This window comes from Danaus plexippus (assembly GCF_018135715.1).
Source record: "Danaus plexippus chromosome 13 unlocalized genomic scaffold, MEX_DaPlex mxdp_15, whole genome shotgun sequence".
In the NCBI taxonomy this organism is placed as follows: domain Eukaryota; kingdom Metazoa; phylum Arthropoda; class Insecta; order Lepidoptera; family Nymphalidae; genus Danaus; species Danaus plexippus.
Genome location: NW_026869849.1, coordinates 4,588,912 through 4,616,717, shown reverse-complemented (window position 1 = coordinate 4,616,717; position 27,806 = coordinate 4,588,912). Strand labels below are relative to the sequence as shown.

Here is a 27,806-nt window from a genome sequence, read left to right as displayed (position 1 = left end):
CCCGCGCCGTACCCAAGCGTAAGCGAGAGGCGACAGCTAGCCAGCTGCGCGTTTGTCTTGCTCGTGTTTTTCGGTTATCGCAGCGAGATTGACGCTTCATTCTGATTTTCTATCATTCAAATATAGTTAAAACAAGTTATTGGATAAGCGCGTGTGAAAAAGTTCACAGATGCTATTGTATAATGAACAGATTAAAAACAAAACACATTGCTTAAAACGTGTGCCGTTTATTTGTTGTTACTTGGATACCAGTGCCTTTTGTTTGAAACAGTGAATAAAACAAGAGTGGTGCTATTTTGGTACATTCCTGGCAGGTTGAACGCCTGTGAATCCAGCAGTGTGAACAGTGATTGTTGTCGTGGCCGGTTTCCGTTGAGGAAACTTTCCAAACGTGCATAAAACAGTGGGTAATGCTTACCTAGTGAATGCGGGCCCTGCCTGCACGCATTCCATTGGGAAACAAGTGCTGGCCCTAAGTATTTTACGGTAAGTAAAGCGCTCTTAAGTTCATCGTACTTTGACCTAAAAATATAAACTATGTAAATGATACACATACAGCTGTCTTGCCGGTGTAAATTGGCAACAATTATTCGGCATTTAGTGCAATATACTGGAAAATATTTAACTAACATACCGTCCATGAATACTCAACTTTTTCAAAACAAAGAAACCAAAACTAAAAAATAAGTCTTAAAAGTCAAGGACTACATTTAGAGACCTTTAAATTTTACATCAAATCATTCAAAATGCGCAGTCACTTCCATTATATAGTATTCCTCTATATAAATAGGAAATACTAATATTTGATATTTAAGTATACATTCATATTTCATTAAACTTTATTACTACTTCAATTTTTTTTTTTTCGGTTTTGCACCACTGTTCCAGATACATCAAATTATTTTCTACCTGTGCCCTTGTCACTTGAAATGTTTTTTATGTCTGCAAAAAGCTTAACTCAGTTTAAACATGCAAAAACTTAAAATTGCAGATAGCTACTGATAATGATTTACGAGTGTGAGGATAGAGTAAATAAAAAAGCAACCATCTCCCTTAGTATCAAGGTTTTCCGTTTTGTGCATTTTAGAGCATTTAATTTAAATTGGTTGTATTTAATTGAATTGTGTCCAAACTAAAGATTTTTATACCAAAAATATATATGGAGATATTTAATAGTGATAAAAAATATATATAATATAAGTTGTGAATTCCATGATTTTGTTTTATGAAATATAATTCCTGAACATCCTATTATGCCAGTTTTAAGTAAATAAAATTTCATTTTAAATGATTGAAATAAAGGCATGCTTATTAAATTAGAAATATTTTTTCTGGAATTCATTAAAATTATTTATTTTAACTATGAATAGATAATTAAAAATAATTACATTGGCATTTATATTTATAAACATATGTAAGTACAAAAAAAATATAACAAAAAACCCAGTTATTTAATAGAACGTAATATAACTTATGATTAATTAATTTCCTATCACACATGAACACCAGAAAGTACTTGTTTGCAACACTACTAGTTTTCATAAATGAAGGTTATTTTATTATGATATAAAAACAATGATTAATGCTATTGTTATATAAAAAAGGAAATAAAATGTTTCCCCTCTAAAATATTTGCCTCATTAATTTGTTTACGCTTTCACCCTTAACTTTGTTATTTCATGATTAATACATGAGTAATGTTACTTACCTATTAATTATTATTATTAAGTATATGTTTGTTAGAAAAGAAAAATGCAGTTTTTATTTTTTTCTTTTTAAATTTTGTGGGCACTGGATTTTTTTTTATAATTTTTTTTAAAGAACCTAATACAAATTGAGATTTAACTAAACTTAATAATGAATGAATTGTAAAAAAACACTTATGAAATATTTGGCAATAATGGATACAAATATTCCAGTAAAAAAGGAGAAATTATATTTTATTTAAATAGATTTAACATTCACTTATTTTGGAGGAATTAACTTTTAACATTTTAAGTAGACATATCATTTTATTAGCTATAGTGTGATATGAACAAACTCTTGTATAATGTTACATATTTCTTATTTCATGCTATCATTACAGTTCACACTTGAAAGAATTTCGTTAGAAAGTAAACAACCAGAATTCCATGCAACAGAAGCAGGTGTTCAACTAATTGTTTTTACAGATGTTAAATTATTCTTAGTATTTATAAAAGTAAATTGTTAGAAAAAAGTAAAAAGTTTGTTCATTTAAATTGTAAGTTCTATGACTAAGCTTTTGGATGAATTCCAGGCATTTTACTGAGATGAACCACTTCCTTTTTACAGAGTATATTTAAAAGATTTGTAGCTGTAATTATATGAATAACTTTTTAAGCTATAATTATAATATTATGCCAGTTTTATTAAAAAATATTTTTAAAGCCTTATAAAGAAAGTTGTGAAGTGAAAATAAACATAAAATTCGGTACAAAACCAATAATAGTAGTCAATTGTTCCACTCTAGTTGCAAGTACTCAAGAATAGACAGCCGTAATGACATTGTATAGATCGGTAGACAGTAATCTGCTGATCATTAAATAATTTTTTTACCATGATTATTCAGAATCATAATATTATTACTTACATAGTTTTGCTTAGATTCAATTATATTCTGAAAATTGGTGTAAATATCTTCAATGATATGATAAATCTGTTTTAATTTAATTAAAATTTTTCTCCGTTTCCTCCAACAAAATGTATATTATTTCAATTTTGAAGGTGCTTTGCATTAAATGAGGTTTTTCTTAGTGAAATTATTCATAAAGCAACATTAAACTGCTTTTATTCTCTATGGGACTGAATACTATTTGTTTCTTTTTTGTTTTAGATAAGGTGTTTCAAAATTTATTAAGATAGAGTAGAGTTACTTGAAAAAATCATATTGAGTTAAAAATAAATAGTATTTAGTATATTGTATTAGTTATTGTCCTACTCTTAAATGACTTTAATATTTATGTATAAAAGATGAATCTGTAAATTTTTTCTTTCGAAAGATGGAAATATTATTATGAACCACTTTGTTGTTAAATTGTCTTTTTAACCTCTTTTTTGTGATATTTATTTTCTTAAAATAATACTCACAAACATAAACATTAACAGGTAATTATAGGATTGCGCAGAAGTTTGTTTGTTGTCTGTTTATTACATTTCCGTTATTTTGATCTGCATTGGGCATAAGGAATTTTTGCATGCATAGTATGCATGAAATAATGAAACCCACATAAAAATTCTTAAATATTATTACGTATTTTACCCTTTCTTATTTAAAGTTCGCAAACGTTTCGTTTATAATGCCAGAATAAGTATTTTGATACAAGTAATTTGTTGAGTATGTATTGAAAGTGTATTTGTTTCAGGGAGGCGAGCGGGACGGGTGGCGGGGTCGGCAGCGGAGGGCTGCTGGCCATGAACGCCACCCAGGTGCAGTGCGAACCCCACGACTCGGTCGTACTCATTAAATGTAAGCACACTTGACTCTTGAACTATTAATATGTCAATAAACAAATCAAACGTGGGAATAATATAAGTTTTGTTAACCGTTTGTTTTAAACGTTCAATGTGTGACTTATATTAATTAGCTATGGTGATCGTAACAATATTTAACGTTTCCTTCCCAATATTACTTGAATAATTTTTGCACCTACCCACATAGCTAGCTTTATAAAGATATATTTGTTGTAAAGGGAATCGAATGTAGGGCGTATTCAATGTTGACCTGTTGAGCTATTACCGAATTTCACAACGATAAGAGCCATTACAGATATAACGGTCGTATAGCGTTAAATTGCTTTATTTGATACACAGTATTAGTTAATAATATACCTGTATTTAATGTGCTTATTAATAACATTATCTGAAATGTCTTATACTGACAATGTAATATATTCGGTGTTTACAATATTCAAAGTATCATTTATTAGTCAGAGTAAACATATAATTCAAGCGAGCGGGTATGCAATACTAGATTTAATCTCAAGAATTCGACTTTACTATTGACGTTGCGATATACAGAAATAGCATTGCTTTATATATGTCCCTGAAAGCTCCCCCGTTGCTCGCCGCTCTCAATTGATGCGGGAGTCGTCGTGTACAATTAAAAACCATCAACTTAATAACTGTTGGTACGAGTTATATATGATGTATTTTCAGTGAGCAATTAGCTTTTGTTGAGTAGAAATTATGCTAATACGTCAGTTGGTAACAAACGGTTCATTGGATTGCACGTTGTACGATGTTTTTATCAATGGACACTTATCTGTCGAAGGTATGCTGTTCTCATAGTGTTGATATTAGTGTATGTGACAATGCAGTGCACACTCGTCATAGTAGTAAACAAAGTTAGACTGTGTCCGGTCACAGAGGAACCATTGAAACAAATTGGTATGTAAAATATTGTTACTGGTGATTATTGATACCGTTGTCTCATTAATATGCGTGAGTGATTCATACATTTTATGAATGAATAATTCATTCCAATAATATATAATATGATATTATATTGACTTAATTTGATTATAAAATTTCATGGAAATATATCGGCCCCCGTTTTATTTGTTTAATATTAAATTATGTAGATTTTGATTCAATAATAAGTCAAATTTAAAAAATAGATTTTTTTAAATTCGGAGTATGTATGAATATATTTTTAAATTGTTTGTCGCTTCTATATTAATTAAGTTTTTCGTTGAGTTTTGTATATATATACGTAGAATTATAATAACACCACGGGCCTGTGGAAATCCTAATCTTATATTTATTTAAGAGCAACACTTGAACAAATTTAATATCAATATGTACCAATAATTTCAGTTATCTTAACGTTGCGAAACACTGATATAATAAACACACATACATTACTACGCCCACTGAATATTTTTTGTTAAATAAATTTTCAACTACATTTAACAAAACGTTTTTAAATCTATATTTTTACGATGATTAGATGTGAAGTTTTAGTTACAAAAAAGAATTTTGAAAAAATACTTGAATTTTTTAAAAGATACCAAAAAAAAATACAGGTATTAAATGACTAAAGCTTTAGGATATTTCATTGGAACAGATAGTTTGTTATAAAATTAAATCGAATGCGAATTCGAAAATATTCCTACGATTTTCCTTTACGTCTTCCCCATTGACAAAGCGTAATAAACTTTCCGTTTAATGTGTTGTTACCATAAAATTTTTATTATAAAATTAGTCATAATATTGATTTAATGTTCTATTGAGGTTTTCATTACAAACCAAGTGATGAGTATAACTTTTCTGACGTCATTTGTATAACAATGCTGGGGAAAAATATATATATTTTTTATTACGGATTGAGGCAACACTATACGCTTGAATTTCAAAGATTTCTCATATACCTATTATCAATAACGTAATGTACAACGGTAAATATTAATCCAGTTTTGCTTGGTTTTATATTGATATCAATTATCTATTGTTGAGTTATTTGTAGACAATTTAAGTCAATATGACATATATGCAACTAAGAAATAACATTGTTTTAGACCTATGTATGTTTTAAATATTTACGTAAATACTTATTTCCTACTACACATACCCATAATTAATTAAAATCTTTATTTCAACCGTTCAATTCGATCGTGTTTTATTTACTGATGTCCTAACAATATCCTGTTTTCAAACCGACCTCACGCTATCAGAAGCAGGTCCATGTATTGATGTCAAAGGCAAAACATCGATTGTGCTCGCAACGCCCTATTTGCTTGCATTCTTATCTGTATCTTGCAATATGGCGGCATGAATCATAAAATATCTGGGTTCAAACAATGAGTGTATATGAGTGACGGGGCGTGCTCGGCGGCGGCTTTTATCTCGACCTACAACGATCTTAAGATATGATACTTCAACCAGTACGCAGTACTGACCATCTATAAATCGAATCGTGTTGGACCTACAATTTTGCTGTTTGCACCGCCTATCGGCTATCTAGGTATATCTAATTGGGTTATCGACACAGATTAATTTATTCAGTTATATATATCCCTTTACGCGTACTTACGGTTTGAAAGGTAAATTTTTTTCATAATGTCTTATTAAGTTTGTTTTGGATTTTTCTATATGGTAAACATTCAGGAATATTTTGTTATTTTCCTGTCCATTACATTAAACATTGATTTAGCGAAATGTTTGTGTACGATATTTAAAAATAAAAATATAAACAATCTCACATCAGATGGCTTAAATTCAGTATCTTTTAAAATAAACTTTCGGGATCGATTCTGGTTGATCTAAAAATATAAGTCTTAATTCAAACAAAGAAGTTTTCATGCAATGTAATAAAATAAAAACATGTTTATATCACACTGAACTGCGCTGTGATGGGATTTCTTAGTAACTGGCACATTAAATTCATATTGTATAAGTTCCATTTTATCTGTGTTCCGTGTTATCTGTGAGACTATGTTTGTGACAGCTATGATTTAGAACGCTCTCATATTCAGTAGCTGTATAGAGGTCGACATTAGTCGAGATCCGGACGTCTTAATTTACCTTATAACAGATGTACCCTTTATGTACTAGGAATTGGAACTATGTTTATGCTTTCTTTGATGTTATCTAAGTTCTAGAGGTTAACAGCTTAAGGTTATCGGAAGCTTGGAATTATCTTGGAAGTTAATTCCTATGTGAATAATTTACTTACTTAATATATGGATACTATTCTATAATATATTTGAGATATTACCCAATTATAAAACTACTTATAACGTCTTTTGGCTATGACTATTCCTATAGCAATATATTTTAAAATACTTAGCCGTTATGTAATAAATAAATCTTAAGTATATGTTATGGAATTTAGTTTTTCTATTTTGTTTATTACAAATTGAGTAAAAATTATTTAAGATTTTCATACAAAAAGACTTAAATAAGAAATAACCTTGACAGAATTACGCATTACAAAGTTGTCTTCGGGTGATGGTTTAGTGGTTAGTAAATAGAAGTATCGCAAAGTAAACTGTAAATCATATTTAAGTATAAATAAATAACCATCAAATATTAGCACAGCTAGCCTGCTAGTTAGCAATTTGAATGTACATATGTATTTGCTATTTGCAAAATTTTAATTTTAAATCATATTTTTCGTATAACAAGGTCCATTTTCGTACGGAGTCGAATATAAAATCTCTGTTGCGAAACTTAAGTAGTAATTTATAAATGGGTCGTCAACCCTAGTTATGATTGAACTCTTAGGTGATGTTACATCTGTTTGGATGTGTGGGAAAACTTCTGTGTTAGTCACACACACAGCTCGCGGTAGACATGTGCTCTCGATCCACATACTTCATGTAACAATTTGATGACTTAAATATCATACTGTTTTGTTTGTTCAATGAAACCCTCAAGGCAAACCGATGGCAGAATCGCGAAATTTAAATTTAAGCTGATAACGAAATGTAGAAGTATGTATGATTTCTTGTTGCTTTATAGTAAATAAAATTATATTTATACAAATTTATATATATTTTTTGGGCGATATCGCAAAGAGAATCGGCTCTACGCCCACGCTGAATGCTCATGGTCATATCTCATTAAATACCTATTCCTAAATCTTATTCAAGTTTTTTTTATATAAATAATATAATGTATATACAATTACTAATGATATTTTTTTCTTATTTCCCACGTATGAAAGGAGTTTGAGGAATATTCACCAGTGTAAGTCATAACATGCATGCAACAATAATTATTTTGACCTAAGATTTAGAAGGCATGATTGGATGGCATGCATGTGCATCTTTATAGATAATTCCGGAATGTAAATGAGCTATAATCAATCGAGTTTATGATAACGATATCACGAGTAGATGTAGATGCGTTGCGTGTTATGTTTTATTTTTACTATTACATTAAAAAACGCTGTGCTTACTTTCGTGTACTCAGATTCGAAATTAAATTTCGCCAAAGTTACATGCAGCTTGATGTAGTTAGTATTAGGTATACTATTACAGTAATGAGTATATTAAATTATACATGTGTATGTATTATTGTTGAAGCAAATGCTTTTCCAGATGAGCACCGGTCGGCGGGCGGCAGCTGGGAGGAGCCGATCAGTGCTGTTAGGAACACGCCGCTTAGACGATCCCAACGTCTCAACTCCACATTGGATTCCAGGTAATATTTTTTTCGATACACGGTAGCTTTGATCATTGGCTTTCTTATAGTTTTTCAAACATTTGCCTTATGGAAATACATTATTGATAAGTATTGTTACTTATACATAATGATTTACAAGTGTAGTTTAAAACTGTATTTCCTTGAATTTATAATATATGATGTCTTTTTTACTGGTTGAAGGAGTGTATATGTATATGTGTGAGATACGTTGCAACGTCGAATGGTTCCCATGTTGCAGCTGTTAATATAATCAGTCCGGTCAATAGCAACCACACATAGACAATAGACGTTAAATAAAACAGAGCAATATAATGCACTACCCACTGCATTGGTATTGCTTTAAACGAAGGAAATAGGTTCGGGCTGTCTTTTCTAAGTATGATTGATGTCTATTCCGAAATTAGAACTAATTCGTTTGAATGGGGGAGCTAAAGTGACTCAATTTCTTAACACTTAAAATTTTTAATATAATAACTGCAATTTGTAGCGAAATTATTATTATTATTATTTTCTCTGTAACCGTTTCTAATATATAATAAATATATTTTTGAGAATATTAAACGGGATTGCTCATAAACAAATGCCACAGATTATATTAGAAATTACAATGACTTGCATTATGCCAGTATATTGGCTGTATACTGGCAGTTTATAGTCTATAAAGGACTTCCTTGTTGTGGTGTTGTCTCGTCGCCCTGCAATTAGCGTCGACGCGTACCCAATTAACACAAATATCCTGTGTTCCTGGGGCCACTACAGGCCACTGCCTCTCATGGACCGTTTAACTATTGTCATTTTGATCCAAAATCATGTTTATACAACTTAAATAACATGTAATTATTATTCTGATGTATGGTTGCGTTATATTAATTTAACGCTTATGAATTAGTTTCTGGTTAATAAATCAATATTATATATAGCTTGTTTGTTGTGTTCATATAAAACTACTTGTGTTTGTATCTATCGTTGCACGTGCCAGAAGTTAGCGCCCCCACAAAGCGGGTCCCATTTACCATAAAAGTCGTATACCCGCATTCGCTTTCTAAGTTGACTCATAAAACGCATTATATGTCAAAATTCTGAACCAGTGACGTTATTGACATACATTCTTTTAGAAAGCTTTAATACTTTATATCGGATACCAAGCGAAATCAAGGAAGTGGAAAGGTGTGATATTTTTATCTTATCTCTTCACTCCTAACGTGCTAATAGTATTTTGAGACATCTGCAAGTGATAGTTTTTGGGGTTTGACAGTTGAAACAGACATATAAAGAATGCTACTATTTTTAAAGATGTATGCCCACACATATTTAATCCTTCAACAAATCTGGGAATTTTTAATTTTCTTTACAATATCATAGTACTTTTTTTGAATTACCTACAACACAAAAGTGTATATATTTTCATATATAGTAATAGTCATAATAAAATATATTTATACCATTATTCAGCTAAACAATATTTTACATATTTTCAGTGTGGTTACTGTTATGACTTATGGGATGATGAAAAAAATATTAACAGTATCGCAAAGAACGGGACCTATACTCTCACGATTTCAATTTTTCTCACATCGTCTTATAATCTCCATACAAATGATAGGTCAATGCATACAGTTACTTACACAAATGATGGAAAAATTCCCGTCCTAATTTATAACTGATAAATATATATATACCAGATATTACTCGCGACTCCGTCTGCGTAAAAACATAAAGAACTTAAGCGCCGCGCGCCCCCCCCCCCCCCCTCTCACTCGCGTGTGATGTCGGGATTCGGGATCGGGATAAAAAGTAACTTAAGTTACCTCTTATTGCATTAGCTACCTACCAATAAAATTCTAGTCAAAATTGGTCCAGCCATTTCAGAAATTTGCCGGAACAAACAGACAGACAGACAAATTGAAATGATTTATCAATTACATAATCGATATACTTGTCAAATATAAATATTAATGACGATGCCTTGAAATAATTTTAACTTAGATTAAACATTCATTGAGATATTATAGATTGTTTAAAAAAGTCTATTCTTAATATAAAACGGTTTAAATCAATCTACTGATATTGTGATCTTGTATATATACAGATTTTAAGTATTTATTATGTAAATGAGTTATATTTTCTTGACATTAAGTTGGTATTAAATAATGTCAAGGATCTAACAACTAATTTGCATTAAAGCTAATGTTCTAAGTATGGGGCAATTATTCTGGCCCCTATTGTCATTTGCTTTGAGGTTATTTACATATATATAAAGTAGGTTTTAATAGTAGGTACATGATGCTTGAACATTGTTTTAATGACTTCACCCACAGACAATGGAGGTTTAAATGGTTATTTTTTGCCAATTAAATTTACTTAAACCTCTTTGATCTTCGTCAATCTTCTGAGATTTTTGTTTTTTTTTCTGTGCACTTATGTGTTACCTATTTATGTTTTATTATTACAAATGGAAAGTGCCTAATGACCATAGATAATAAGTATACACCTAAATTATAAAAGCTAAATTAGAATAAAAGTGAATGATGTAGGTATAAAAATAATCTTCAATAAACTCCTTATCACCAGAAGTATTCGTGATAACTCTTGTCCGTGTATGGAACAGGTCAAAAGTTATCTTAAAACCTAAGAAATAAAACTTTGGTTTCTACTTTATATAAAAAAAAAACTTTTAAATCCATACGAGATTAAATATATTATGATACAATAACAAAATCTCCAATCAGCTTCCTTGAGTAGTGATAAAAAATAAAACGATAATTACGTTACAAAAACACATTGTTATTTTAATTAATAATAAATTTTATATTTTTACGACAATTTATATTTTGTCAAAATATTTCAAAGTTCAAAGTTCACATGTAACAGAATGTAGCTGTGAAAATTTTGTTAATTATATAGTACAAAGGAACATACATCACTGATATTATTGTATTTCGTGTCAGGAGCTGCAGGTCACTTAGATAAAGTGACGAGCTGACAGACAGAGCGTCGTCTTTCATAACTCTTTATCACCCATTATTCATATATTAATTTGAATAAATATAAAGGTTTAGATGCAGCTGTAAAACATTATAGCATCCAGCGGTTGTGACACAGCTTCTGTGATTTACCAATCTTTGTGACAACCGACCAGCGTGGGCGTTTAACACCACTTGGTAGATTTATTCTCAAGGTTTAACAAAACATGCAATATTTATTAAACCTACCGCAATCAACACCACATCGTAATGTTATAACTGTATGTTTGTACGACGACTGTAACAATAGAAAGTTACATAACTATGTTATAAATATCATATACATAGAATTCTTGCGAAACATCAAATTTGAACATTCGTGAATGTTGCTATGAATAGAATGTTAAGTAAGGAAATATTATATGTATTGGGTTAGAATTAGATTAGCTTTTGTTATAGACAAATAGAGATCTTTTGCTTTTTAAGTTTCTTGAAACTTCCAAGATAATGATAATCTATAAATAATATACGTTCTTCATAGACAATACCATAGAAGTGTCACATAGAGGGCAAAGAGATATTTAAATCACATTATAAATTGACATAATATATTCCGTTCGAATATTTATATACGTCTTATAAATAGGAAAAAATATTAATAAATATCCTCAAAGTCAAAGGTTATGTATAATAAAATATGATCTGAAGACAATCTGCAATAAATCACTGGTTACGTAATGCCTTGATGACTAGAATAACACGTAGTTTATAGATGCTCAGCTGACTATTTGAATTCGCGCCTTACAAGGTGGAATGGAATAAATAATTCATAGGATTCACACTCTCTTGATGTTAATATCAGAGACGCTTATGTAATTTTATTATAGACAATAAATAGTTTCGAACTTGGAAGCTGCTGAAACAATTCCGTGCGAACTTTCTGCACGGTTTTCATGGGCTTCTTCGCATAGATGTCTATCATGCAGCGTTTCAGTTGAAATTCTATCGTATTGTATGGATTCCTTCACTTCAATTTTAGTGGTTATGATTATTCTTAGTACTTTAAACGAGATGTATTTATATAGCCGGAAAAATGTAAAGTGCTCCTTAAATATATCATGTTTTTTTTTTAATCGCTCGTATGTGATTTGAATGTGAGAAATACAATTGTGAGACGCTTGTAAAGATTTATAATTGTTAACAATCACATTGTGAAGATTTAAATGTTTATTGTCGTTTCAACCTTCGACTGTTTCTTTGTTTAGTATTATGTCAAAGTAATTGATCCATTGTCGTTATATGTTGATCGATTTGTCAATAAGTCGTTGTATTTGCAAACATTGAGTTCAATTGCTGTTTAGATGACGGTATCATTTATACCTCCGACATCTAATCTAATATTCTCAAGCCCCGATGCACACCGCTTCGGATAACCGATCCTTGCACTCAATTATTTTACGGTGACACTGTGATTTTTTTTTCGTGTCTTATTGTTAGAAATACGGAGGCTGTTTTAAAGTGCATCGGTTTTAAAATTTAACGAAGATAAGAATTGTATTTTATTTATGTTACAAAAGTGGATAAATGTAAATAATTTTCTATTTGTAAATATTTTAACAGCGTAATCAATTAATATATAATATTTTAATAATTATATTGCAGTTTACAAGAATATAGATATATGCAGGTTCATAAGGAAACAAGAGTGTTACTATATATACACTTTTCAAACTTTCAAAAGGTTTCACCCTAGTTTCTATATATTTTCTCTAACTCAAATATGGCTCTGTAATCTTTTTTTTACTAAATTGATCTTCCGCGTCAAATAATTGCCAGCATCCTCTCAATAGTGCTGTTAATTAAAGTCGATTGAGTCAATGATAACGATGTATTACAACAATTATAGCGTTTGTGGAAACTAATTAGTACATCGATAAAAAATATATTGTAGATGGATTCTTTTGTTCATATTAAAGCTTCATCTGTCTGAATATTCAAAAAATATATAAGGTTTAAACAGAATATATATACCTTATAAATAATAACTATTAGCAACAAACTGTTCGAAGGGTAATAATTGATTTTTATATACATTGTATAAGAACAAACGCTTCAAATGTAAAATTGTATTCAAACTGGATTTAAAATCTTCAAAAACTCATTAAAACTAGCTTAAATTTTATTCAAGGTCCTTCTCTATTCAAAATGTATGTTTGTCGTAATGATATCTCTTTACCCTAAAACCTCATTGTTCCAGGAGCACCGGCCAGCTTCGTAACACGTTGAGCCGTGCTCGCGAGTTGTGTGAACGATGGCGTAATGGGGGTTCGAGTCCATCTCCCCCCGCGCCAGCCCCCGACGACGAGGGGGGAGGGAGACTGGCGAGGTGGTTCAGCGTCAGGAGGGGGACCTCGCATCACTATGACATGCAGACACACGAGACAGACAAGATGCCCAAGTTACCAGAGGTTAGTTAACAATTTGGATGGGTTATGGCTATGAGAGTATAAATAGTTGGGTATTTTTACTCTTTTATATTCCTAAAATCAAGAACTCTTTTATCCATATATGATATAATTTGTTTGTATATAACAGTTAATTATAATGTGGATCTACATGTATTTAATCGGTTGGCCAAATTTATGGACCTTGTTTTAATTGCCAACCGTTTCGTTTCGCTGTCTAGTTTAATCGAAATCCTGTCCTTGGTTACACTTGATCCATATCTAAACGTTTTATGGCCGCGTCGGTTACATGTAAAATATATTAGAATTTCAACGTCAGTATTATTTTTGGAATGCCATTGAACATATCACATTAATGTCATCCATCGGCCATAAAAATTTACTCACAATGAGCCGAATGCAAAAACGTGACAGCTTTAATGAAGTTAATGATGAACTATTGTAATAACCATCCAGTGACAGTGCATTCTTCTCACCAATAAAGCAATAGAATGTGCAATAAATATTTTGTATGCAAATCCGGTTTAGGTCCGGCATTCTGACAGCGGCAAATGCTCGTAACAGGATACTAAACTTGCTGTACTATAGCAACATTCTTCAAGTTTGCCCTTTTGTTGTCTCAGAATTTAAATTACACTATAAAAAAATTAATGCAATAAAGATAATTAATTTCGTTACGAATGATTTATATCGTTTCGTTATTGTTTAATTTCTTAAATACGTTTCCTCGGTCGGTAATCGTCATTTGTTATATTAGGGAGTGCCCTTAAATGTTAACACGCCCATCGGAATAATTTAATTGAAGCATTTTATACAATTTGATCTCTGATATTAAAGCGACCTGAATTATCAAAAACTATATTGGTCATTGACATCCTGTTGATAATAATTTGTGGAATTAACGGACGTCATTCATTGGTGTGCTCGCCATCTTTGATTCTGATGGCTCCTGGCGTACAATTATTAAATATATTGCGTATATGAATCACATTTATACGGTATGATTCACGTTCGGACGCTCGAGTGTCTGGCCGGTCGTCAACAAACCTCAGTAACGCCGTATCCTCATGAGCATGTACATACAAGCTTGTTAAATAAATAATCTATTTAAACATGTGATATAACGATGTGCGATCTCCGTGCAACAGTCAGCCGTGGACTGATGTTCACTATTGTAATAAACGTTTTTTTTTTTTATTCTACTCAGTATATTTTTAGTGTGACGGCATGAGTAACGTGTTATTCGTAAATGTCAGATGTGTTTTTCTTTATTTTGCTCTTTATATTATCTGTGTATCGTATCGGTTGATGTATGAACATGTTCTGTGTAAAAGTTCTTCGTGATAAAGCCAACTATTCGATGGCAGTTCTCGATGTATACGTAAGTCACGTGGTGACGGGCGCGGTTTGGGCTTTTGACGTTTACGGCTTACGCTTATAACATCCTGGGCTTTCAGTATGTGTTTAAAGAAATCAGCTCTTTATGTCTAACGGATGAATGAATACATGAATTTATAAACGGTTACGATGACCTTGATAGTTTTATAACGATTAAAACTCATGGTAAATGTACTGTTTGTATCGCAATCAAACCGTTTCGTTTCGTGCATGTATAAACAGTGACGTGATCGCGCCATTTTACTTCATGTATGACTATATGTGCACGTTTCCACGGTATCGAACTAAATTTCATCACATTTTCACGCTAGATGCATACAGATATATACGCACGAACGATATCTCATCATCTGGACAATGTCTCCAGAACCTATGTACCGTATTTATAGCATTAACTGGTGCTGATATCGTAATGTTCGTGTGTTTGTTCACCCTCGTTCCACACTAAACATGTTATAAGGGAAATGATCATGACAACTCTAATACTCTGAATAATTTCACGTCATTCGTAAATTCTATTGTTCACCATAAAAATATTCGGCTTTTAACATCAAAAATGTATATGAAATTATTGCTGAATAAAATCTAATATGACGATAAAACAGTCTTTGTTCTCATAGTTATGACGACAATAGTTTTTACATTTAATAAAAACTTTTTTACTTTTATAAACGATTATGTTTTTTATGTTCTTATGCAACTGTTTTTCTGTATCAAAGATGCCGTACGACCTTGTCGATGCTTTACTTGTAACGAACTAGCGAGCTTTCAATTTATCATAAATTATGTTCATATATTTAAGTACAAATCTGAACCAATAGGTCTCTAGTACGGTACATTAAAGTACTCAAAACCGTATTAGGCTGTCGCAAAACAAAGGACTTTCAGTTCGCCAGATACAAAATTGATTTATAATAACTTTAGAAATAAATTATGATGCTCTCAGTTTGTCAGTTTACATGGCTGTGAGAAAACTATCGTTGCCCAACCTTTCCTTTAAACATTTTGTTGAAATAGTATGAAAAATTTTACACCTGATACAACAACCTCCCGCCTCCGGAACAAATGCATTGGCTAATTTGTAATGTATACGATGTACAGTACTGCGTCATATTTATGTAAAGATATGAAAGCTAGTCATTCTTTTGATCTTAAATACAGTTATTTGTTTTATATTTAACAGTTATTTCAGTTTTTGGATTGTAATTTGTTTTCTTTGAATTACAATTACAAGGAGATCAACTATCAGTTACATTTTATTTAGTTAGTTGTAATCAAGAAGATGGCAAATAGGAATTTCAAAGTGCCTTTCTATTTCTTTTAGCTCGAGGAGGACATGTTCTCCTGCGGTGGTGAGGTCCGCGGTGGTAGAGTCCCACCTCCCTCCTTGGGCCCTCCTCCTGACACCCTCACTCCGGTGCAGCTCAGACGACGGCATGTCGTAGCCGCTATCATACACAGCGAGAACTCCTACGTAGCTACACTTCAAAGGCTTATAAACGTAAGTTACTTGAAACATCCTATGACACGATAGCTCAGTGGTCACAGCGGCGGTAGTCACACATTAGTTGTAGGTTCGATTCTATCACACAAATTATTCCGTATATTTGTGTGAATAAAATATCATAATGACGTGTGATTTTTTTCTTTGACTGTTATATTATTGTCACGCATTGTGTACCGACAGCAACTATCATTGTCAACCGATGCGTAAGAACCTTCGACAACAGAAAAATTGCAGATAAATAAGCGATAAATTATAATACTTGTTACCGTGAGAAACGCAGCTGGTTACTCTAATTGGTCTCAGTCATGACAGATTGTATTGTACAGGTATTCTAATTGTGCGTATTATAGAATAATTTCTCATACCTTACATCGATGTCTTCCTTGTTGTTTTAAATAATATGAGTAAGCTGTAAGAACGTATGTATGTCTGCGTGTAACCGACAGTCTCGTACTTCGATGATGAGATTGAAATTTATTACCCCCAGCTAAAGTATTCGTGATTGCTCTATTCATTATAGCTTTATAACGATTTTCGAGAATAAAGTAATGGGAGCTGTAAATTATGTTAGGGATAAATATCTGTTTATTATCTTAACAATCAAAACTATTGCAAGCACAGTGTGGTTTATTTCATCAGCTTATTATAAATCGTTTTAATAGTTTTCTCGATAAAAGTTATTCCAATTTAGATTATAGTTTATGTTCAAGACGAGGACAGAAATAATGAATTTTATCTATCGCGTCAGCTTTAAAGAGACAGTGACTATGATACCTACCCTATGAAGTAAAATAACTCGCAACTAACTTTAATCATATTAGGAGCCCTTTTTAAGATATACGCGAAATAATATTTCAATGCTAACGTCATTAAGTTGTAAACCGACCGCTTGAAGTCATGGTATACTTTATCTTTAATTGTCATAATAACGTTTAAACTGTAAGTATTTTGTCGACTAGTAAACGTGTCTCAACAATTGCTTACTGGGCTATGGCTTAATTGAGATATTAATTTTACGTTGCGTTTTTTTTTTTGTACTATTTAATTAGGTACTTTAAATTTTTCCTCGAGTTGTAAGTAAGAATTATACTCAAAAGATTACTATAATATATTTTCTATGAATAAATTTCATGGACATGAAAAATTAATTAGGTTTTTTTTTTTTATCAAAACGAGAATTAATTGCATTTCAATAACGTTCAAGCGCTCGAAGGCTGTGTCGAATGTTTGTTTTGCGCAACCAACGTCACTTGTAGCTCCTTCAATGTTACTGCTAACAGGTACGGAATTAACATGGACCTGTTATATTTCTATGTAAATATAATTAATGGCGAAAACATCAAGGTAAAGAAACTTATAGAATCAAAATTACCTTACCATTACACTGAGACATTCCGTTGTTACAAAACACAGCATCTCGTAATAGGATTCCGTTGACTATTGCAATAAAATCTAAGCTCGTGACGTCACAGCTCTATAAGTTACAATTATTTGGGTTATACAGAACTATTAAAGTGCTATTTTATTGTCCGCTTACAAAATAAAATTATATTAAACGGGCACAAATAATGTCATTGCGTAAAATCTGTTCTCTATACTAAAACGAGTATATATATGTATATATATACATGGTCTACCAAATAAAACTATTTGCACTCTAGTCTCTTACAAGAGAAAGTACTTGGAACCAAAATACCAAAATGGACATATCGTCAATAATTCAAGAGAAACAGGGATTGGTGGCCATTATAATTGATGTTGAATACTTTGATAACGTGTTACGTAACACTTGAAGTGAATCGATGCAAATAAGTACCAACTCTTTCTATCACTACGGAGGCGTGACTTGACAGGCCGCTTTATAGACTCGCTGCCTGACAGTTTAATCCAATGTTCATTAATGAGATTAGTACTATTACTTGCCGCGACGGCCTTCTGTATTCACGTTACATAACAATATTACCAGCCAGTGAAAGGTATTCTAATTGATCGATAAAATTTCACGATATATATTTTTTATAGCTCGGTATCTTTCGATAACTATTTATGTGTCAAAATATTAAAAGGTTAATAATGTGTATATATTTTTTTTGGCTTCATACTTTCTCGCGTGATTTTCTCTCGGTTAACTTGTATATGAATGTAACGCTTTCGTTTAGTTTATACGAAATTTTCTATTTCCATTGTTGGAATACGTCTGTTGGATCCTTTCAAGAATTGTACAGAATACATGTTAATATTCTCTAATACGTGCGGCTCGTGTCATTGTCATAGAATTCTATATTTGCATATTAGGAAGTGGAACAGTTTTAATGGTACCGTCCGAGGTCGGAGTATATCAGACGGCGCCTGTTTGAGCATCTTTGTTGTTGGTCATTTGATCTAATAGCCGATTTGTACTCACAATGTTAACAAGTTTCCTTCTTCCTATATCTTTTATGTAATTCGTTCTCCAAAACGGTTGCAATTTATCAACACAATGTCATGAAATGCACGCCCGATTTTGTATCAAACAGCCCGTTTGAATACCATTAGTGTAGATTTAATGTTGAATTATAACTAAAATATAAATCACATTTATATAGCCTTGAAAATTATTTATCTGTTCGAGTTTTATAATCTTCGTATTAATATCGTTTTCGCAAAAAGGTTGGTTATGTATTTTATCATTGAAAAAAAAAAATAGTTTTTGACTGGCTGAAGTTTTTATCTGTTGTGATATCTTAATGAAATGTAATTGTTGTGGGTTCAAAGTCCTTAATTCGTGTTAGTTTAGATTATCTAGAGACGTTGTTAGGAAGAGTCAAGTGCTAATATTTTCACAGTCTGTAAGCACGTTAGATATTCTAAGAGATGACGCATCTGTTATTTAATGAGATGTTTTATTGCGTTTTATCTCGTATAATATTTTTTTATTATATAAAATACAGTTGTAGGTTTGTCAGTATTAGTTTGTAGATTAAAATCCTAACCCAACAGCCTAAAATTTAACATGAATCAGAAGTACTTATTTTTTTTTAATATAATTTGGATTATTTTCTTTAAAAAATAATATATTCAGTTTGAAAATCGTAATCACATATCCAAGTGTATACTAACCGTGTAACATTATAATGTGGCACTTTAAAGTTAATTATGTACCAATGAAACGTGACAGGACTACAAGAAGCCGTTGGAGGAGAGCAGCCCGGCTATCCTGAATGCTGGCAAGATATCCACGTTGTTCCACAGGCTACCGGACATACTGCAATGTCACTTACATTTCCGCACCGCGCTCGCAGACTGCGCTAGAACCTGGGATCGCGACGAAAAAATTGGTTAGTCCACATTATATATAATATATATATATGTTAGTTTTATTCAGTCTCGTTGTATACTAGGTTGAATCGAATATACTAACCTCATACTATATGTACATATATGTATATTAATTATATAGTATATATTTTTCTTACATATAGAATAGAATCCACCCCACTGGACATTCGAAGAGCATAAAATTATTTCTTACTTAGTAATTACTGAATAGCTAACATATTTCATTCTAGTAAATACCGTTCCTTGTTTCATGTAATAATATGTAATAATTAAATGCACATGCATAACATGCATGCATGCATAAATAATTCGCCATGTCTATGTTTTCCATAGTTATTACGTTTAAGAAAATACTACATTATTCAGTGCCATACTTGGTTTGATCGTTAAAAAAGTTCTGTTGTTTTTTATGGCCAAGTTTATTATTAATATTTATATAGTGTTGAATATGTTGTGTAACTATTTCAGTATTTGTCACGTTCCAGGCGAGGTGTTCCTGAACGCTTTCTCAAAGGCGGTGGTGTTGGACGTTTACTCGGACTTTATAAATAACTTCTCAGTAGCCATGGAACTGGCGAAAATGGAGTCTAAGAGAAAATCGGCTTTGGCCGATTTCTTGAAAGTGAAACAGATCAGCGCTCACGACAGGCTCTCCTTCTTCGGGCTGATGGTGAAACCTGTACAGAGATTCCCGCAGTTCATTATGTTCTTGCAGGTATTTCTATTTCTCACTGTGTATGACTGTTTGATTACTCGATAATTACTAAACTGCCAGATATTATTTTTTTGTGGAGGTAGTTTTGTAGGCTATATAAGTACCTAATCTGAAAGCTCGATAGTGATATTGACGCTTGTCCATATTAAGACATACATCCATCCATATAAAAAATATATTTTTTTTTTGTTCAAATAGTACATTAACAGGTTTATAGTATAACTCTAAATACTACTAATACTGATCATGTGGAAACTAGATTTCAAATAAAATAAAACAATTTTAAGCCCAATTCGGTTATAATTAGGGTTCAATTTGGATACCGATATAGGACTAAATCTTTTTGTATTAATATTTATATTTACTATATATAAGTAAATGTATTTCATAACAATAATTCCAGGATCTATTAAAGCACACTCCGCCGGGTCACTCAGACCGTGTCGCGTTACAACGAGCTCTGACTAGACTCGAGGCTATGGCTGAGGCCCTGAACGAGAGGAAACGAGACGCCGAGAGGATACAGGTAACGTGAAGACGAACATACATACATATAATGACAGTCATATATGAAACTAAGACAGATTTTTTTGAAAATGTAGATACTGAAGCTATGACTATGTAACTATATTGACTATAAGAAACTTAAATATAAAAAAATATTGTTTTCGTAAAGGAATTTTATATGAAGGCATTTATAATTCGTATGAATCACTTATATCATTGATCGAGTTGTTTGAAATTGAAATATCATCGAAAGGAAATTTTTAAAGTAAGCTAGTTTGCTACAATTGTTGACGCGCGTTGGTTGCAGGCGTTCCGTGCTGCGCTGCGTCGACTGACCCGCGGGGGTGTGGCGGGCGCGGCTGGCGGGGCTGCCGGCGGAGCCGCCAGGTTCGGAGCGGCCCGGCTGCTGGCGGCGAGAGCTGATAAGAGACATCTGCTCCGACAAGACGACCTGTTACAGCTGGTGGGCTACAGTTGACTCAGTCCATACATCTAAAATAATTTTGCACAATATTTTTATTGTGCAATAATATTGAATACCCTCTGAATCCAAACGTTCAATAATATTTAGCAATAAGATTAACGAACCATTCACGTGACAGAACCGATCACAACCGCCCGAAACAGTGAACAGAAAAAATATTGCGCAACACTAACCCTACACAGTACAAAAAATACATATTGCGCAATAAAATTTAAGGTCGCTCAAACTACTGTACAATAATTGCGCAATTTTTCAATATTATGGTTGCACTGCTAATAATATTGTGCAATATTACTGAAGATGTATGGCCCGCCTTACACATGACAGAATAATTTAGCAGCTTAGGTCTGAATTGAGTTATTGGATGTGCCTTATACTATATCAAATCCACATGTATATGGTAGCTCATCTTAATACTAATAATTTATTGAAGTAATATAAATAAATTCTTTTGATACAGATTTTTAACAAAAGAATTGTTCCAAATATACATACATAATAGGCTTAATAGTTTTAATTGTCAGTTAGCGTTATATGTTTATATAAATATTAGAAGTTTAGGAAATTTAGCTGTATGAAATAGTTCGACAAATGCTATTAACGCTAGATCTTTTTGTTATAACTTCAAGAAATAAAGTTTGGTCTGGTCAACTTTAAACTTTAAATTGACAATATAAATACATTGTAGGAATTCAACCAATCTGGAACTCTGACTAAACGCAAGCCGCGTCGCCTGTTGTTACTTAACGACCTTGTGGTATGCGTGTCTGTGGGTGCCGGCGGTGATGACACCGAGCGGCTGAGTCTGAAGTGGGCGTATCCTGTCCAGGACGTCGAGGTTTTGGACACAGGGACATGGCCGACGCTCAGTCGAGTACTTGCTCAAGGTATGCTTAGTTTTTTCATACATTTTTACAAACATACAAACATAATTTAATTTCATACAATCAAAGCACGGAATTCACGTATTTTTATATCTATTTTATATATAATTAATAACCTTTGAAAAAAATTAATAATAAAATATAACTATTCTTTTTCTACAGGCGTCAATCGTAACGGCAGTCTCCGTTCAAACTCGTCGAGTTCAACGGGCGAGTCACTCTGTAACGAGATGTCATCTCTGATGCACGACTATGAGACTGTGTCGAGGATGGCGGATCTCGCAGCGTCACTAAAGACTCCATACCCGGAAGTGGCACCAGAAACATTTAAGGCCCTATTGCAGAACATCCAGCAGAGTATACAGGTGTATATCATTTACCAGTTGATAGCAATTCATATCGATGGACGATATTAAAATAATAATCAATATCAAACAATTTGAATTTGCGAGTTTTTTTTTGTATAAAACAAAGTTTACGACTGGTGGTTGTTTTGTAACGATTTATGTAACTGGTTGTAACCAAATTGTCTTTAATGTTGTTTAGATGTGTTTCATACACAGCCATATATGAGGAACTCTAATTTTGACTCTTGTGCATTTATCTCAATTCTTTATAACAAATTATATTGCATAGATCTTGAATATATAATACTCAATTCATTACTATAGAAGTTCTGTAATACAAATAAAAAAATGTCCAATACATAACAAACTGAATGCTTATCCAATAAAAACTTGTCTCCAGAAAAAAGACGACGAGATGTCGTGGGTGGACTCGTGCTGTCTCCAGCTGACTATCAGAGGCCGTGAGGAAGCGATCACGTTCCAAGCCAACGAGCCGGGCGCGAGGCGGGCCTGGGCCACTGAGCTCAGACTGGCGCAGCTCGCACAGGACAGAGCCAACTGTCCGTCCTGGAGGCTACCACCGCCCGCACCACACTCACCACCACACAAGATGCCGCTGTTCGTCACGGCCACCACTGTGTACTCTTCAAATCAACTCACCGAGGTATTGCCCGGTCTTAGGATGTCGTTTATTATATATATGTTTGTGTGTGCATTTTTCTGTATCTGTGTACGTCTAGGCGCCTGTGTGTGTGTGTTTGTCTGTAGCATAAAAATTATAAGATGAGATTATATTTTATTAATTTATTTAATTAAATAAATACTAGTCTATGTTGGTAAAAATACATATATCACGGTTTTGTTATTAAAATTCTCCAAATATCGAATTAAAAATTTTATCTAAATCCATACACACACATAGACCGTGTGATTAATACGAAGGTTTAAATATAACTTTGAACATAATATCCAATGCTGAGATCAACAAAATTATAAAGAAAGAAAGAAAAGAAAATTAATATTTATTCCTTAATAATAACTGTATCTAAAAATAAAATACAATTAATAGCTTACTTTATTTAATATCTAATATAATCGTATCGTCCAGGTGCGGTGTGGTTGTTTCTACCAGTCGTCAGGTAGTGCTCGTGGTACCACCACTCGTCGCTCCCGCGCTCTGTTGTGGGTGTGTGCGGGCGGAGCGGACAGTCACGTGGCCGTCCTCACACACCGAGCTGCCAAGCTCAAGACGCTCGTCACACTCGACCTGCCCGACACTAAGGTATGTTACACACTGGTAGCCTTAATTGACATCGAACACTAGATGTCTTATCAGCATTCGTACTTATACAAGAATAAGGCCATTAAATAAACATCTTCAATGATTTAATACTTTTTTGGTGTTTCATGTCAAGTTTTGTTGATAAAATGGTGTTTGTGAGACGTCTCTGTGTTACTATATCCCAGAATATACATAAGTCGTTTATCGTCTTCACACATATATTCAAATAACCAATTATTCTTATTTAAAATGGTAGTCGATGAGAAATAAGAAAGAGTCTGTTATATTCTGTTAACAAATATTTGTTCTGCTATGAGCTAGTAGGTACGAGGAATTCGTAGTTTTCTATAAATTGCCTTCTGTTTCGTTATTGGTCTTGTTTAAAATCAAAGCTTTACTTTGAAAAGATGAATGTTTGAAGATATATTTAAAATTGCAGGTAACGTCAATGGAATACGCAAAAGGTCTCCAAAATGTGACGACGTTGTGCGGAGACACGGTGTGGCTCGGTACCGAGGACAAGAAGATAATAATATTCTCAGGAGTGGAACCAGAGAAACAGGAAAAACTGACTGAAGTGACGACGACAGCGGCGGTGACGCAAATCAAATATCACTGTGACTCAATGTTCGTGGGGCTCGCAAACGGAAGAGTGTCCGTGTATAGGAGGAACCACGACGACTCGTGGGCGCTGCAAGAACCGCTGGCCGTGGAGCTCGGAGACAAACCGGTCCACTGTGTGCTACCCGTCGACGGCGTCGTGTACGCGACCTGCGCGAAAAGAGTGTTCGCCATCAACGCACTCACAGCCGAAATCATGAGAATACTAGAATTAAAAGGCGAAGGAGACCGTTCTGTGAAATATTTAGCGCATTCCGGAGTCGGACTGTGGGCGGCCTTCTCTGATTCGACGTACGTTAGCTTGTATCACGCTGAGACGTTCGAGCACCTGCAGAATATTGATATAGCCGCTGATGTGGCGAAAACTATCGGCGCTAGGGAGGGGAGCAAACCGGCTTATGTTTCAGCTCTGTTGGCCGGTCAGGGGTTACTGTGGGTCGGAACGACGGCCGGTGTGACTGTAACTGTTCCGTTACCAAAATTGGAAGGTCTCCCGCTGATAGGAGGACACATAGCCGTGTCGTATCACGCTCACGCTGGTCCTGTTACATTCCTGCTGTCCCTGACGCCGGAATCGAGGAAATGGACGTAAATGTCGTCAGACGAAATTTATCCAACGTACGAGCGCTCGCAGAAAACGTAGAGTATAAGGAGAACGAATCCAAAGAAGAATCGGACAAACAGAAGCTGGAGAGACGGATATCAGAAGAGATGAGTCCCTATAGACCGCAGCGGGTTCAATCTGCTGTTATTAGAAGGAAGAAGCCGGGCGACGTCCGACTGAGCAAAACATTGCCTAAATGCGCAAACTTAAACGCCTGCGACGTGTACGGACTGTTCGGAGAACTGATGTTCGTTAAAGACTGTGTCGGGGAAGCAGACGTGAGCGGCTCCGGCGGAGAGTCGCTGAGACGGAGTGACCCAGAACTAGCTGCGATACCGTTCCGTGTAAGTACATTGGACAGACGGTTAAGAATGAGAGCGGGACGGCCTAGGAGCTTAGATCTGTCCAGCTGGTCAGTAGATTCGCGAGCGTCGAGTCTGTGCACGTCATCCGGCAGCGAGGAGTCTATGGCGCTGCGTGGAGTGTCTAGGAACAGTTCAGGTGCTTCAGGTGCCGCGAACTTGGTGCCGATGGCCGTGTCTACGCCGGATTCATCTTCAAGCAAATCCAGCACTTCAGAGCGTTCCATATCACGGAGCGATTCATCCGCCGCCGTCGAGTTGCGGAGCACAAATAAGACTGCCGCTCGGAGCCTGCGCGGTGCTGATTATATCGTGGGCGAGGGTAGCCGGCGGTCGGTGGTGACGGTGGTGGGGGGGAGGGGTTACGTGGACTGGAGGCAGACCGCAGACGCCGCTGAGAGACCGGCTCCAGCGGCCGACCCAAACCCTAAAGACGCCCATCTGATACTGTGGGAAATGCGGCTTTGAACTAATATTCTAACCCCGTGCTATGTTCTATTCAGTTTGTATATACATTGTAAGTATGTAAATGTCTCGTGCTTATGTTAAACATATTTTCGTCGTTAGCGTATCATGTGATTGTAACATGCCTTATTTATGGAATGCGGTTGACAAATTTATTATGTAGATATATTGTTTGTAGGCTTTAAATTATTCTTATATTCGGGTACCGGCTGCGTTGATGCTTGATGCGACCCCGTATTTATTTTATATACAATTGAATTATATTTTTGTCTGTTTATTATGTTCATGGCAAAATCTATTGTAATCTATTAATGTTCAAACTGCGAAACTAATGTTATTATCATAGCGTGCTCGAATATTACTCGAATGATGAACACTTTTGGCTTAATAATAATAATAATTAATATGTATTTTAACAAACGCCATATTAACATAGAGTAATTTCGTTGTGTTATAAATCGAAATGAAAATTATATTGTAAATTTTTTTAACTGTCTAATTTTTACCGTACACTGGTTGTCTTACGATTTAACCTTTCAGTTAAGAATCTAGCGGCCTTAGTTTTTTTTATTATAAATTTCCAGTGTGTGTGATGACGGCATTCGTTTTAGCTTTACTGTTAGACTTTATTGTCGCTTTAAGAATTAGACTGATTTAGCTTAAGCGTTAAAACGTATTATTAGTTGATTGTAAAGATTATGACGAATGTACGACATTTCGAATGAATCTGCATTAAGTATGTAAGAAACTAACCAAAATCTTTAATATCTCTTGTCATGATTCGCTGAAAACTGTCCATTTACTTAGTGTTACTCTGTAGAGGTTGTCCAGTCACAAAGTGATCTTCCGTTAATCGTTCCCCAAGTTAAATATTCATGTTAAATAAAATATTTATAATCTATCAATGTTACTGCTGTTTATTGTTACTTTAACACGTTTCGGTCAGTGCAACAATAGAGATCAACAGTCCAAAGAAAATTATTAAATTTATTTAACTTTGTGTAATAAATGCAAATAAATGTTTGGCAATATTAAATGCATTACGTGCCAAAATGTAAATTACCGAATAAAGGATTGTACAGATTAGTTTTTTTTTTATTTTTTTAAGTGACATACATATAAATGTTTTAATTTATTGTCTCAGTTTTTCTATCAGTCTCCGTAAACGCAACAAAATTATGACGAGTAATTGTTATTTGTAATTCTCGTAACCAGTTTTAGTTTACAAACGGTTCTTTACACTTCGAAAGCGTCACATGTTATTGATAAGGTGTAAATAAATAAGTTTATATGTATACACCTGTATTTATGTGTTATTATTTCCCCACTTACTTTATTTTTATTTTGAACTAAGATAACATCTCCATTCGACGTATTAAGGATACATCCAAGAGAATTATTCAAAAAAAAAAAAAATTTTAGATTCAGATGATACTATGAATCTGATATAAAGTAAATTGGTAGACATTCTAAGTGATTACTTAACATGTATATAATGGAACAAGTAATTTTATCTCCTCGAAAAACTTCAGCTCCAAACATTTTAGAGATTTGAGATTTAAAACTACAACAATTCAAAATTAAATTTATAATATTTGAAATATGTTTTCTAATGCAAACACGACTTTATAGAGAATACGGTGTTAGCACCTATTTGTGTAACTAGAAAAATATTCTAATTGAGATTTATTAAAAGTATATGTAACGAAGAAAAT

General features: G+C 33.5%; 1 protein-coding gene across 1 annotated transcript; it reads left to right on the top strand.

The window, feature by feature from the left end:
* Positions 1-4,211: 4,211 nt before the first annotated feature.
* Positions 4,212-27,396, top strand: LOC116769928 (rho guanine nucleotide exchange factor 10). The gene is given in 14 exon segments (XM_032661138.2): positions 4,212-4,407; positions 8,064-8,166; positions 13,390-13,600; positions 16,320-16,496; positions 19,660-19,819; positions 20,306-20,535; positions 20,939-21,061; positions 21,350-21,505; positions 22,215-22,413; positions 22,573-22,775; positions 23,158-23,421; positions 23,866-24,039; positions 24,479-25,238; positions 25,241-27,396. Coding segments are annotated over 14 exon segments (3,690 nt in total). The 5' UTR covers positions 4,212-4,331; the 3' UTR covers positions 26,095-27,396.
* Positions 27,397-27,806: the final 410 nt, after the last annotated feature.